This window comes from Thalia democratica, chromosome 1 (assembly GCF_965202585.1).
Source record: "Thalia democratica chromosome 1, ktThaDemo2.hap1.1, whole genome shotgun sequence".
Classification (NCBI taxonomy): domain Eukaryota; kingdom Metazoa; phylum Chordata; class Thaliacea; order Salpida; family Salpidae; genus Thalia; species Thalia democratica.
In genome coordinates this window covers 76,024,510-76,040,738 of record NC_139165.1, presented here as the reverse complement: position 1 = coordinate 76,040,738, position 16,229 = coordinate 76,024,510, and the positions used below count along the sequence as shown (strand labels likewise).

Below are 16,229 nucleotides of genomic sequence, written 5' to 3'. Positions count from 1 at the left end.
AAGAAAAAGTGCACTGATCTAGCGAACTTAAGAAAAATTGTAAATAGTTGTGAAAATTGGTATATTATATTAAAACTTAGTAAGCTTGCATTGAAACAATTCAACTTCAACTTACCCAAACACAAATGTTGAACGCAAATAACAAATATTTTGCAACTTTGTATACACACATTTCGTAAAAATATTTAATCTGTGGATTAAAATAGAAATTTACTAGTAAAAGCAAAAATTTTAAAACTTTTATTTATTATCATAACTGTTTCTCAAGGAATAAAACTTCTATTTAAAAAACTTTAAGCTAATCATATATCCAATGAAAATTTCCATATGAACACATTCTAGCTAAACAACAAATTGTAATAAAGATACTTTATGATATCACATACTTATATACTAAAGAAAGCACAAACAACAGTTCTAACTACAATGAAATTCCATTAATTGGGATTTCATCTTGAGTTAATAGTTAACAAATTTTCAGAAGATAAACGCAATTTCTCTTTACTTCTGTGTAAATAAAATATTTATGTTAATTGCCTTTACTCGCTACTAAGCCTTGTTTACTCGAAGATGGTAAACAAAAATAAACAAGTTTGATTAATTTTTGTTATTTGTTCCATTTTAAGTCTTGAAAAAATTACAATCTTTTAAAACGATAAAATTTACAATTAAAATTTTCAGTAAAATATTTTATTCAGTCCATAAAATGCGAAAAATTTGTACAACAAAAAATAAAACAGTCAGTTTAAAATGAGTACGTCTATACAGACAGCTTATATAAGAGAAAATATGGCAAAATAAATTTTAACAGCTGTGCAAAACTAAAATCAATGAAAGCAGCTATTAAATTCATGTTGTTGTAGTTCTAAATGATTGGTTAAAATTGTTCGTGTCTAATATCAAAAAAAAGTTCATTTCAATTTTTAGTAAAAGGCAGCAAATACAAACGAAAATTTATTATTTTGAAAACAAAGAACTACAGCTGTTTCTTTAAACTCATACCAAAAAAAACAGAAACTAAAACAGATAACATTGCTGGTTTTTACTTTTAATAACTAATTCATAAAACTCATAACAATATTTTAGAGCTTTTATACCATATTTTTCAAATTTATTTTTTTTTCTTTGTGATTAATAGTGAATACATGATTGTACAAGTTTTAAAAATCTCAAAATGCTTCAAAACAAACACGAAACGAATAAAAGGTTTGATCATGAAAATATTGAGACAGTTTACAGGCAAGCATCCTGCTCATTGTTACTCGATTCACTCAACTGCCTCAAATAAGAATTATTTCTCACTCCTCTTTCATAACCTTGATAAAATTTAATAATCAATTATATATTTCCTTTAATGACATAGATATTAATTCAAAATTAAAACAATTTTCATTACAAGTAAAAGATGATAGTTTGAAAATTAAAATGTTTTGTTTCATGTTAACAATATATCTTAAAAAACTTAAACAATAGTGTATAAAGTTTAGCATTTAAACAAAACTGTGTGACATTTAACATTTAAGTCAATTTTTTTCTGCTACTAAAAATGTAGCATTAATACTTTTCACTTAAATTTTGTGCATATAAGATAAAATGATTCGCTAAATGTTATAAACAAAAAATTGTTATATACGTTTTGCATATTTTAATTTAGGCATTAATATTTGTTATTCTATACTAATGTGAAAGTAAGATTATAAAAATATAAAAAATAACAACCTTGAGGAACAGCATCAATTTTTCTAAACAAATTGGGCAGCGCGTAGTCAAGACGTTTTTTGTATTGTTGTTCAGACATATTGTCATTGAAATCAACATTTCGCATTGTCTGCATATAATTTACTTTAAACTTTTTTTAAATATATTTTATTTTTTAAACTTCCTTACATATATATTTTTTAAAACTCAGTTGCATATTATATAAAACTTTTTATATCAAAACTTTTCTATAAATTTTGAGTAAACAAAAAAAACAACTATAAAATTAATAATTTTGAGTTTTTTTAGACTTTGTTATACTTCAAGATAAGTGAAAACAAGCTTTACATATAAATTTAAGCCAGTATGCAACAGATAGAGAGTGATAATAATATTCAAAATGCACGTCTGCCGTCTTTTAATTAAATCAAGTGCCTTTCTCAAGTCTAAGCTCATGTATAATTCAGAGACTTAATCTGCAGAACTTTTAACCTATAATACACTCTAGAATGTTTAAAAAAACATTTCAAAAGAAGTCAAGTATGTAAAATTTTAACTAAAAAATGTAAATAATCTATTTTGAAAGTGTTCTAAATTTTGCACTTATTTTGCTTTTTATAAATAAACCTAGAAAATTTTAAGTATATAACAACTAAATAATTTATACAGCTCTGTTTAAAAAATAAATATTTCATCAGTAAACATCATGAGATTTAACACAATATTTTTCGTATAACTCAATCACGTATTGAAAACTCACTGCAACCGCTTTGACCAGATCTTTGGTGAATTTCAATCCTTTCGTTTTTCTCAAAACCTTTCTCACTCCGGGAAAACAGACAAATATCAGCTTTGTTTTGTTTTCAAGCATGTAGTCCAGAGCCTGCAAAAACACAACTGGTGTCGGCTAGTTTAATTAAGTAGCGAGTTTTAAATAAACTATGTTGTTGTGTTTTTATAAACGACAAACCTAGTTAAGGAAAACATGTAAAAAACTTTTAGACTTAAGCAGTAGTTTACAGAAAGTCTTATTAAGCTAAGTATAATTTTGATGCTAAATACATTTATAACTTTTTTTCATCTAAATTCTAACTAAGTTGCTTAAATGTATCTCAACTGAAAATTTATTTAATTACTTTTTTAAAAATGCATAATTATAAAAGTTTTTTTTGAGTATCTTAAAACCTTTTTTATATTTTTTTTAGTATAAGTAACAATTTAACTTCAATTTTAGACCTGCGAAGTTTCAAATCGTGATTTAGCTTCTTGTATGTATTCTGGTGTGAGAAATACGACCATTCGATGAGATTTCTCCAAATTCTTAATGAAGGTTTCAGCCCATGCTGGTAATGAATTTTAATTCTTATTTTATAAAATACCTTTTTTAAAACTTCAAATAACTACAGCATAGCTTTTTAATTAATAAGCTAAAACATCTTAGTTTATGTTTGAATATAAAATAACAAAAACAAGAAACAAAAATTTGAACATGAAGATTTTAAAACCATCCTAACTAACCAAGCTTATAAAAACTAAATGCTACATAATGTCTTTGCCATAAAACTAAAAACTTTATTCAAACAATGTTTAATAACAATTGAAACTGACGCCCAAGCTCCATATGCTGGTGCTCATCGTAGTAGGAATAGTTTTTATCTTCCAACAGCTGCTTGGTCCACTGCATCAGTTTCACCATTGTTTTTCTGCACTCGGAATCTGCAGGCGGGACCACGTAGGACAGCATCGCCACGTACTTCTTGTCGTCTAGATTAAAATTAAGTAGATTGAAAAAAAAAATATTTTAAAGCAGCAATAACATTGATCACGAGCAATACATCCATTTGTATATTTCTAAAACAAAAACACATTTTATAAATTATGCTACGACTTTAAAAGTTCGTTTTTTTCTTTAACTTTTTCGTAATTACTTACAATAAAATACAACATTAATAAGTACTGAATGAAGAACGTTTAAACTAACAACATTTTTTATTAACCACCAACCATCAATTCCATAAAACGTTATCTAAACCTTTATCATGTTTTCCCAGGTGCCTCCTTACGAACAGCAGAATGTAAACCTTGAACTTGTAATTCACCACCATTGCCACCACCATCAGCACCAGTATGGAACCCAGCACGCTCGGAACCGCCACCATTATCCGGTGGTTTCCCTCATACGAGAGTCTGACGACCTCGACCTGGGCCTTCTTTCCCTGGTGCTCCAATTCCACGTACAACTTGCCCGCATCGCTTGATTTCATGTTCCTGTGTTGTTTACTAATTTGTAAACTTTCGATATTTTAAAATTTATAAATAAATTAAAAGAGAGAACATTTTTGTATTGATCCCTATTTGAACTGAAGATAATGCTAGATAGTTTTTATAAGCACAAAACGAAAACACTAAAGTAATGTTATTATAAGTTTTTTTTTAGTATTAATGAAGTAGCTTGACATTCACAATACTTTTTTTTATAATTAACGATATCTAAATTATTTTATATTTTTTATAAAGCCAAGAACTACATTTTTTTAAAAGTTATGGTTAGGTTTTTCTAAGTAAAAAGTATATTATAAAATTATCTGATTAGAAAAATAAAAGTTTTAAAGCTAAACAAAACAAATTAAGTTTAGAGTAAGAACCTTAAACAACTAAAACCAACATTTTTTTAAAACTAGGACTTTTAAGAAACATACATGAATTGAAGGTGGGCCTTTATGCTGGATGTAGATTGTTCCCTTGGAATACTTCCTACATGCAAGATGCATGTTTTCGGCTTGTTCGGTAGGTCGGCCCTACAAATAAGTGTTTGAACTATGTTTAGACAGTTCTTATACTTGCTTTAACTAGTATGTATATGGTTTAATATTCTGTAAAACTTTTTTAGACATTTACTAGCTCCAGGAAACAGTATGGGTAGTTATTTCTATTTAAATTGTGAAACTGTAAAAAAAAAAATGATACTAAAATAGTTAAATAATTTTTATTTTCACTTAACTCAAAAACATGTTGAATAAACTTACGTTTTGCAAGAAATTCTTTCTTTTGAGTAAAAAGTTCCAAAATGATCGTTATAACATATAGTTTCATTTTTGAAGCTACCATCTTTTTGTTCTACTTCCTAAAACATTTAGACCAACTTTACTCCAGTACAATTATACAAAGGTAGCTTGTTAAGTGTAATAAATAAGTAAAAAACTAAATTCAAGACTGTAGAACTCTACTTAAGATATTATTAGTATTTAGTTTATTTTGTTCACTGAGTGTAAATAGAAAGTTATGAAAAAATAAATTTATCATCCATACGGTGATATTTGGGTAACAAATCAACCAAACCAACTTTGAACCACTTGAGACCGAATTCGCCAAATTGAGTGACGCTGGAAGGAAAATTTGCCACACAAGTCACATTCCTGCTATCATGCTCATCGAAGTCCACCAGGCTTATGCAGCTCAGAGACGGGTTTATCTGGTCGATTTTCTCTGAAAAGAGAATCAGAGTTGTGCGTTGGAAATAAAAGTTTCTATATATACTGAAAGCTTAACTCTAAACCTTATACGCTTGACTGTAAAGCTTTTCATAGTCTAATATATTTTAAAATTGTAAAATACCGGCAGTAAACATTTTAACTGACTTTTCAAAACACTGACCTTGTAAACTATTAAGGTAAACTGTTTACAGTAAAACTAACAAAATGTAACTTAAAATAAATATATAATCTTTATATTTAAAGTTTAAAGCAGAAAAAGTGATAGACTTCAAAAATATATTTTATGATCTATTCATGTGTATAACTTTATTCATAAAAACGTGTTTAATTTTTTTCAATTCAACTAACGTTTAACACATATTTGTCGATATGAGGCAACAAGACTAGTTCCATTGTATTTGATTACACATGAATAAATTCCTTGATCATAAAAATTGGCTTTCGTGATCTGTAAAATTCAACCTCATTTGATTTAAATCATTTTCAAAATCTGTCAAAATTGCATCAAAATTTTTGCATATTTTGTCATCATATTTAAACTCGACACAAGATATCAAGCTTAATTAAAATATGCCAAAGCATTTATTTTCTATTCAAAATAATGTGTACAAAATATAGTGATCAAAACAACAAATTAAAAAAAAAAATTACCTCATACTGTTTGCGGTCTTTGCTCCAAACGTGCATGTAATCGAAACCATGAGACTTATGAGGATCCCATTGTTTTAAGACTGTCATGTTAGGATTGAGGTCGTGATGATACCAGTTTATTTTGTAATCACCCGAAGGGTAGTAGAAACTTGAGTTATCTGTATTTTTTACAAGTGTTTTTTAATAAAGAAAGTAACCAACAAGAAAAAATCAAACCTACAAAAAAAACGTTACTTACTTTTTATACTTATTTTTTATAAGTTAAATTTTATTCGAGATAAGTATCATAAGCAACTATTGCTTTTTAATTTGTTGGTCAATAAGATATGTTATTACATAAGTTTCAACAAATATAAATGGTTGTATATTTTAAGCTAACTAAGTATAACACTTTTTAAGTTAAATTACCTTATATATCAAATATTAGTAATCATTTTAAATTTGAAAACTTATAAATAAATCCTTAATGCATAAGTCAAACAAAAAAATTCACTAATCATCTAAATTGAATTTGACAGTTAATTAGATTATCATTTACCAATGTTCGAATTTAAGAAGTGTAAAAAGCTACAACTGTCAACATAATTATTAGTTTTGAGAAAAGTTTTAAGATATGTTTAAGAGCTTAATAATTTAATTTAAAAATTCTAAACATAAGTCTTAGTTTTCGAAATTTTGATTATAATGACGGATTATAGTCAAGACATGACTCAAATAGTCTATTCAAACAGATATATCTTAAATGAATTTCTCTGAAATTCTTAGGCTACTGTCATAAAAAAAGCAAGACATTGTCCACCCCTACCCCAATGCTTTTAAAATTATCTGAATAATCTTTAAAAATCAACACTTATTTTGTAAATTAAAAAGTTCACAAAATTTGTCAAAACAATTGTTGGTAACCAACAAACAAACTCAATAATGTAAAATCATAATGATTGCTGTAATCTTTACCTTTAATGCATTTAAACTTTATATTGCCATCAAATGTAACTGGTGTTACATTCAAGTGACCAATTGCAGAAGAGTTTTCTGATTCTTGGATCAATTTTGCTGTTGGCAACTCAAGCACTTGTACAAAAATATTTGCTGAAACACAACTTGTCTTGTTGAGAGCCTGTAAAGAAGTGTTTAAAAAAGTTTTACATTTAATCTATATATAGCAAAAATGCTTAAAAACACTTTTTGTTAAAATACATAACAAACTCCATGTTATATTTATCTTAAAATATATACTGACCCGTTAAACTTTAGTCTTAAACTACTTGTTAACTACTGGTAGAAATTAATTTCATATATACAAATTACACATATTATATAGCTAAAATATTCTAAATAGAGTTTATTTATGCTTAGCTGCACTAAAAGTAAAAAAATATTAACTTAGCATTACATCAGGGGTGAGAAACGTTTTCAGCTGGGAAACCAGGTGTGAAAATTTGTCCTTGGAAGGCCAGAGCATTTTAACTTGATTTAGTTTACAAAAAAATATTTGTTTATCAAAATCATTTCAACAAAGTATTAATTTTATTGACTCTTTATTTACTATGAAATATGCAAAAACTTTAAACTCTCATAAATTGTAACTAAGTTATTTTTTAATTACTTTTTAAAATTTCCTGGAATATGTAGCTTACGTTTCAAAATTAGGTTGAGCAGGCCAAATTTACACACTTGTGGGCCGCAGTTTTACATTTCTCTGGTTGCATTTCACTTAAACTTTGTAAGTATTGGCAAGCCAGATCAGGTCATGGGGTGACGTCGCCTACCATTGTTTTGTGTAAAATATTATTTTAGATCACTTCATAACTCAATTTTCATTTTTTTAAATACTTTGCACACATAAATTTTAAATTTACTGTACCGATTTATTTTTCAATAACATAAAAGATGTTTAAATAAAAACTTTTTTTTACCCCAAATTAATTATGTAAAATTTAAAAAGCTACACTAGATATTTTATTGAAATGAAAAGTAGAGGCAAATCTTAAGCAAAATTTAAATGAGATGTGTAACTTACTATAGATATTTTAAGGTTCTGAAACTTTTAAAACTTAGACTAGATATTCAAGGGGTCTGAAATAAGAAGAAAAAAAAAGTCTTAGATACAAATTTCATGAAATTTGATACTTCCAGTAGATATTATAGGGTTTTTTATAAACATCAAAAAATGAAACTACTGCCAGCAAACATTTTTATTTTTAAACTAGGGCCTCACTAAATATCTGCCAACCCCAATTATAGAATGAAGGTGAATATCATACAGCCTGGAGTAGAATCAAGCTTTCAAATGTATTGTTTGATAAAAATTTTTATTAAAATATAGACATAAAACAAAAAAGATCTTGATTAAATTAAAATTATGATATAAACTTTAAAAAAAAATCATTGTTATATAACTTTGAACATGTTAATTAAAAACTATGTTTCAGTATACAGGGTTCCCACTAAAATTCCAAAAATATATTGTTTGAAATCCAGAAATTATAGCAAATTCATAGGGAAATTGTCAAAAAAAAAAACAATGAATTTTAAACATTGCAAGCATACTCTTAACGAAAATAAAGTAAAATATGACATTAACCGTTTATAAGCACAATATTAATAAGAAACTTAAAGACTTCAAGTGTTTTTGTGCTCTTACTTAGTTTAATTAGCAGACTTTAGATAAACTGTGTTTAATATGAAAGGAAAACTGTTATCAGCTAGATGGTGCCATAGAGTCCCAGTTTTGTACTGAGATTTTGAAGTTTTTGATTTTAAAAAAATATTAAATATTTTACAGATTTTTTCACCACCCAGGTTTGCTGATTTTGCTTTCAAATTTCAATCACCAAGCAAAAAAACGTAATTTATAGGGATTTTCACATATTTTTCAACTTTTAACTGGGAATTATAAGGACTTTTTAGAATATTGCAAGTTTATAGGGATTTATAGGGAAGAGGTAACCGTGAGTATAGTTTTAAATAAGATAACAAAGTAAGATTTTGAACTTAAAGTTTATTAAAACATACACTGTTCCCTGCACTACATCACATTTTATATATTAAACTCTACTAATCACAATGAACAGATCTTAGATGATATGGTAGATTAACAATAAAATGCTTCTAAACTATGTAGCAAATAAATGTATTATTTAAATTTAAACTGTCTGTTTAAATTTTAAATTAAGAACCCAAATACAAGTCTAAAGTTCTATACAAAATTAAAGCTTTTAACAAGGAGAAAAGATTTGCCTAAAATTTAGCATAAAAATTTAAATAAGTTAATTTTAAATTAAAATGAATTAAAACTTAACCAACTTAATCTCAAATAAACTGTAAAAAAAACTAGCCTATTTTTAACAGGTTAAACTATGCCAAGTTAGCCTGAGATTTTTTTTATAAATTCGAACTAGCCCAAGTCAGCCTGAATAGCTTTACTATGTGGCAACCTTTGTATGCCCTAGAAAAACAAAGACTTGCATTGCGCTTCAACATATTTAAATGATACTAGAAAAATTTTATAGACTTTTTATTCTATAAACTACTATCATGTTTTTAAGAGTCTGACAAATACATTACCAGATAAAAAGCGTCTGTATATGTTTAATTATTCAAACAGCTAATTAAAAAATGTGTGCTGATAAAGATAACTTTTATAACCTAAAATAAAACTTAAAATTATAAAAGAATTAAGGATAGAACAATAATTTTATAACACAAAAACAATACTATTGAATAATTAATTTTTATATTAAACAAAACAATATAAACCAAATGTAATTTAAATATTTAACTTTGTTTGTACAACATTCTCAAAATATTTAGAAAAAAAATAGATAAATAGTAGTCAACTATGGAATGTATACATTTTTAGTTCCAAAAACTATTGAAAAAATAATTAAAAAAAAAATTATCTGATAACTGTAGTAAAAAACACAAAACAAAAAAAGAAAAACTCAACTTTAAAATAGAACAATAAATTGATTTAGTTGTTTAAAGTACTTTAACTAAAATAGATTGTAGAAAAAAACTTCAAATTGAAAAGAAAGTTATCATTAACACAAATTTAATATTAGTTTTCTTTTCTTTTACAGAAATTAAAAAGAACTTTACTTACAGAAACTAGTTTGTATTGGAAAGTTTTGTTGGCATCGCCTATGTTCTTGTTCAAAATAACATGACTTGTAAAATTTTTGCTTCCAGTAAAAATTTTGCACTAAAATTTATTAGTCTGTATTAGATAGGTATATAAACTGTATTTATTTATATAAGATACATTTGTCATATAGCACACCTAAATATACTTTGTAATATGTTACTAATAACAAAAGAAAATATAAACTAATTTCATTAGGCTATAGTAAGCCAACAACTGGAAGTAGAAAAAAATAAGTATTTTTAATGTTATTCAAAAATTAAATAAATTGCAATATAAAATGGTTCCTTTGACTGACAGTTTTAATGAAAACAAAACCTGGGTCTCAGTCAGTTAGTTAAATTTGCTTTGAAGATAATTGTGATGTGATTAGAACTTGCGGTTAGTTTAATCTATTTCTAATAACAAAAAGGTTACCATTCTTTGAGTCAAAAAAGCTGGCTTGAATGATCAAAAAATGCAATGAGTGGCCTTAAACTGTTCTGAGTCATCTTGAGTTTATTTAATCTAAAATAAGTTATTTTAAAATTTCAAAAATAAATTAAAAATTTAAATTTTATTAAATTCCTTAATAAAATTGGTTATAATAAAACTTAATATTGAAACTTAATCAACTAAATTCATTAATGTCTAGAAAATTGTCAGTCCTGAGATTATTAAAAATAATCTAAAACTGTTCTGAGTTTTCATAAAAAATAACAAAGCTATCATGAGTCATCCTGAGTTTAAAATAAATTCAAAATATCCTGGGCTGTTCTGAGTCACCCTGAGATTTTCAAAAACTTAAAAACATCATGATTTATCCCAAATGTGTGGCAACCTTGAGAATGACAATTTTTGTATTTTTACTTTTTTTTTTACTTTTGCAAAATTTAGCGATTTTCATTAAATTATAAAAGCAGTTTTTACCATATTATTTAATACAATACTAGAAAAATATCAATTTTATTTACAGGTGTAACATATGTCAAGTTTTGTGTTGAAATATTAATGATTCATATAATTTCCTTATCAGTAAAACATTGTTTCTTTGTTGTGAATTACAGTATATAAAAATGTAAACCAGTAGCAAAGTAAGTCACAAAATGTCTCCAAGCATTTGAAATTTACTATTTTAACTAAATTTTATCAAGAAAAAGCTTTAAATTAAACAAAAATTTTGTACTAAAGTCAGGGTTATCAAACTTTAAGTGGCAGGTTTAAAAACTGTCTATTTTAGATTATCAAAAAAGAAAGAAATTAACCAAATAAAATTTGTACTTAACTTTTATTTTAGTTTTAAATAGTTTAAATACTAAAGATGTTTAGAAATTTTGTATAATTATAATTAAAAATTTAAATTAAATAATATAATAATAAACTAAATTAAAAACTTAAAGTAAAAAAATAAAAGAAAAGAAAATTTAATAAGAAATGATAACTACCCTAAATTACTTAATTCAAACAAGTATATTATTGTATTAATATATAATTTTTTCTTTAAACATTAGGAACAAAACGTAATAAATATAAGTTGTTCACTAGAATAACAATTCTTTAAATTTATAAACTAACAGTTTTCCATATCACAAAATCAATTTTAACAACTACTTACTTCATCAGTAAAGTTAGAAAATTGAGACAAGTACTTTTCACATTTCAATTCAAAAGGCCATTCGGTGTAGATAGAGATATTTTGATTAGATTCAAGTAAACAAGATTCAGTGAAAGCTGTTGAAAGGATAATAACAATTTAAAAATCTTATGAACTATATTCAAAGTAAACATTTTGAAATATTTCAAATTTTCTATGTCTTCAATTATTAAGTTCAGTGGCTAATATTTTGGAGGTTAAAGCTTTTTTTTGTTGTTGTTTAAAGATAAAGAAATCTGTTTAGTAATAAAAATAAAAGGCACTTATTAAAAAGATAATTTTTTTATAACATAAAGTATATTGAACATACCTAAACAAGATAGAAAAATAATTACTGAAACATGCGAAAGGATCATAGTTCTGCACCCATGTCAAATATTTACAACTTTTTTGCTACGAAAATGCTATAGCTTGCAGGGAAGTTTTTTTTTTCAAAAAAAGTCCCTGTCTAGTTTAGTAAGGAAACAGCTTTCTATTTCAACTTAGTAAACAAAGGTTAACTTTCATCTTTAGGCAGTTAGTATTTCATAATGATTTTTTTTTTACTTGCTAGAATTATCCTAAATTTTGTGATCAAAAAAGTATTAAAAGTTTTTCTTTTATTTCTATAGAGTGGTAGAAAATATTTATATTTAAAAAAATTGAGAGTTTCATTAATATCTTTTAGGAAAGTTTTAAAAAATGTGCATGTTATATGTAAAGATTTGTAAAAATTAGTGCTTTTTTGGGTGAGTTTCGTCTTTTGGCAAGATTAACATCTTAGTGAACAAAAAATAGCAAACGGGTAGAAGGGGGCAACTTAAATAACTGGACAGCTTAAGTTTTACATTTTTGTTATTGAAATCAAAGCTTACCAATTGAATTTTAATTCATTATGTAAATAGAGATGTGCAAAAAAAAATTTTATTTACAACCAGGTTTCAGTGATAAAAAAATTGCGACCTCTTCAAATAAAATAAAATTGTAAACTGCACATAATAATGTTGCTATTTAAATAAGCTCTTTACATTTCAGTAAATTAAGCAATCTTTTTTAGTTAAGAAAAATGACTATATAATTCATTATGTATAAAAAATATTATGTATGTATATAAGTTGTCACTTAACACAACATTTATTTGACTTAAAACGTATTCTCTGTAAACGTGATGTCTACTACAATTAAGACTTAGATTCTAAACTTTAGACTTTACAGTTTTACACACACTTACTATATTATTTTAATTAACGTATGTCGTAAAACTAGTCAAATTTAAAGTTTTTAAAAACAAAAAAGAGGTATTTTAAAAGTTTCTAGGTTATAAACAAAACAAATCGTCGGTGTCAATTTTTCAAAATTGTTTTATAAACTATTTAAATATTTTATTCCAACTTGCTTTGTAATATTTGCAAGTCTTCCATTAGAATTTTGTTGCTACAATTAAAGTTAGCTGTACTTTGATATTTGTTTGCGATTTTTAAAAGAAACATATAAATAATATATAGAAAAGTGATGTTTTACATTAAGTCTTTAGAAATCTTGATAAATTATATTATTTTTATTTAGTTAATCCTATTTAAGACTTTCCAGATGTAGTTCCAGAATTACCTTTGTTACTATTTATATTGTTATCGTAAAGTTTAAAAAAAATAATCGTTTAAAAAAAGAATTTAACAAGAATTAATAAAGGATAACACGTTCAAACTAAGAAAATTTTTAAGCTATTTGTTTTAAACCAACATAACGGTTTTTGAACAACCATCTTAGAAGTTAGTTAGAAGAATTTAGTACAGACACCAACATAATAAAAAAAAATACAATACTTACAGTAACTCTTAATTAAGTAATTTATATCTTTAGAACAGCAGTTTTTGTTTACTAAATAATAACTTACTACTAAAAATTAATAAAATAGTATGTCCTTTCAAAAACCTGGAAGAAAATCGGAAAAACCTTGAAGAAATTTAGAAAACCTGAAACAAATTTGGAAAACCTGGAAAAATTTATGAAAAAAAGAGTGGCAATTCGAAAAATTTACTTACAATTTCTATAATTTCGTATTAAAATTTAGTATTTATAAAATTTTTAGTCTTTACAATTTTTAAAGCTTTTTTATACTTAAGTTTGTGAACTAAAATACATGCATAGAACTCCTGTTAGTAGAGATTTTTATAATTTTTGACTTGCGAAACTTTTAAAAGTGGTAATGTATGAATATTATAGAATTTAAGCTTTAGAATTTGAACTTAAAGATCAGTAATTTTGATAAATTTGATTATAAGGCTCTAGTTATACTTACTTTAATCATTTATCACTTTAGTTTAAATAATCACTCAACAAAATCTAACACAATCAATAAGTTCCTGTAATTCTAAAGAAACATTTTAGTTTTTATGAATTTTAGGATTTTAGGATTTTAAACCCCAAGCAAGTGTGTACATTAATAGAATAAGTTATGGTACAAGTTGAAGCTAAAATGTATGGGCACAGCTTTTTTAAATTAAAATTTTAATTAAGTACAAAATAAATATTTTTAATTTGTAGCATAGTTTGATTATATACAAAGTATTATAAGTAAAAGAATAAAAATTTATAGTTATAATAGTAAAATGCTTTGTGATAACAAATAACCAGTATTTATTTCGGCCATCATCAACAATGTTGAGATATTTTTCGCTATCGATAAAAAACAATGAACATTACCGCAATACCAACAACAAAAACGGCATCCGAAACAACTTTCGACCGGGTTCGTCCTTTTTAGGACTGATCAGACAGGCATAGTTGAGAGAAACCGCTGATGCTTTTTTGATTATGACTTTAAGTTTTGTTGTGAAATATTTTTTCAAACGTAAAATATTTTACACTGTTACTAAAGATACTTTCTAGACATTTATATTATTGTTTTTAAAACACATTTATTAGGCATACATCTGTAGGTTCTTTACAATAAATTTTATTTTTAGAAATTTTATAAGAATTAGCAAAATAAGTGAGTTATTGTTATTAGCAAATCTAACTTAATTTTTATCATTAAATAAGTAATATTTTTCATATAGAACGTATAAAATACCATTAAAGGTAGCTCTTAAAACATATTCAATAAGATAATACTTATATTGTAAAATTATCACTGTAGTGTACTATACATAAACTAAAGTTCTTTATATTTTTCATAATTTTTTAAAATCATAGAAGTCTAAAATATTTTATCATATATCAGAATACACCCTATTTGGATTAAACTATTAATTTTTAGCTTGAATGCAAAAATTAGTTAAATATTAAGTTTTAAATATTTGTATAAAGTTAGTATTAAATAAAATCTAGTTTTGTGCAGCTTAAAAGTTAAAAAACAGTAATAATATTTTATATTTTATTATATTATTTTCCTTAGTTTTTAATTAAGTAATACAGTGTCATTATCAGTTTTACTAACTTTTAAATAAATTGTTGAAACTTTTAAAATTTGCCTCAAATAGGCGCTTTTTGTTCCATAAATCTAAATTGAATATACTATTAATTTTTTTTATAAATTTATAAATATATATTTTTTAAAGCTAAACAACAGTATTCTTTAAACTAAATACCTTTATTCTAAACCATGCTTAATTTTACTTTAAACTGCTAGGAAATATATATTTTTGAATTAGTTCTCATAAAACTGACTAATCAACACAAATCTAACTTTAGTTTCTTGGTGTTAGTTTTACAACTTCTTTAAAAAAAAAGAATTATTTCTCAGTGTTTAAAACAAAAACGTTAGAAGAAGTTGTGTTTTCTTATTCAATCGTTAAGGATACCCTAATTAAAATAGAAGGTATTATAAGTTAAGCATTTTAGTTTTTTTGTTAATTAACACTTGCACCAAGCTGATTATATATATTTTTTTTTTAAATTGTAACTAAAACCATTCGTGGAAAAATAAAAAAAATAAAGACAAAATTCAAGTTAAATATGTATTTCTTTGTTTTATTTGAAGTAACTGTCTTATCTGAATAAAAAGTCGAAGTCATGTTACTAAAGCTAAAGAAGTATAAATATCTGTAAAGTTTTAATTCTTCAATCTCAAACTGGCTCACATTTATTAAATATTTTTAAATTAAAAGTTTAACAAAATACAACAAACTTACAATTATTTAAAACTAACTTTAACTAGTTTGTTACAGAAACGTTGACTAACGTTATCTAATGGATACATTTTATAAATTTATAAGTAATAAATATGAAATAAAACTTAGATCAAGTGTCAAATAAAAATACTTTACTAGTTCGTTAATATTTTAACTTTTAGCTACTTAAGTACTAAATGCATCTAATAGCTAATATCATTACAAAAAAGACAAACATTTTTTGAAAACAACGAGTATTTATATTAAGTCGATCATTAAATAATATTTAAGCGAAAAAAGTGCAACAAGATGGTGTGTACTAGAAGATGGTGTGTACTAGAAGATGGTGTGTACTAGATTGTGTATAGTGTGAAGTGGAGAGAGTTGTTGGAATAAAAAATGAATTTGTAACTAAAGTTATCAAACAAAAAACATAGCTGTAGCCACCAAGGTTTGTAAAACAGAAGAAATGTATAACCGAATATTAAAAAAAAACTCGTTAGAAATGAAGGTTTCTC

General features: G+C 25.1%; 1 protein-coding gene across 1 annotated transcript; it reads right to left on the bottom strand.

Moving 5' to 3' along the window:
- Positions 1-494: 494 nt before the first annotated feature.
- On the bottom strand, positions 495-12,028 carry LOC145833101 (interleukin-1 receptor accessory protein-like 1). The gene is made up of 15 exons (XM_082940304.1): positions 11,931-12,028; positions 11,582-11,697; positions 9,949-10,047; positions 6,798-6,960; positions 5,844-6,001; positions 5,541-5,640; positions 5,042-5,184; positions 4,725-4,822; positions 4,398-4,496; positions 3,731-3,966; positions 3,307-3,462; positions 2,935-3,041; positions 2,459-2,581; positions 1,720-1,828; positions 495-1,316 (listed from the first exon to the last, which is right to left on the bottom strand). Exons 1-15 carry the CDS (start codon positions 11,974-11,976, stop codon positions 1,234-1,236), a joined length of 1,836 nt encoding a protein of 611 aa, XP_082796430.1. The 5' UTR covers positions 11,977-12,028; the 3' UTR covers positions 495-1,233.
- Positions 12,029-16,229: the final 4,201 nt, after the last annotated feature.

What these genes read in the sequence shown, in the direction of transcription:
- LOC145833101 (XM_082940304.1), bottom strand. Translation starts at nt 11,976, where the DNA reads ATGATCCTTTCGCATGTTTCAGTAATTATTTTTCTATCTTGTTTAG. An exon ending in TCCAATACAAACTAGTTTCT is followed by an intron (nt 6,961 to 9,948) that starts GTAAGTAAAGTT and finishes ACTTCTTTACAG; the next exon opens with GCTCTCAACAAGACAAGTTG. An exon ending in AATTGATGCTGTTCCTCAAG is followed by an intron (nt 1,317 to 1,719) that starts GTTGTTATTTTT and finishes AATTTTATCAAG; the next exon opens with GTTATGAAAGAGGAGTGAGA.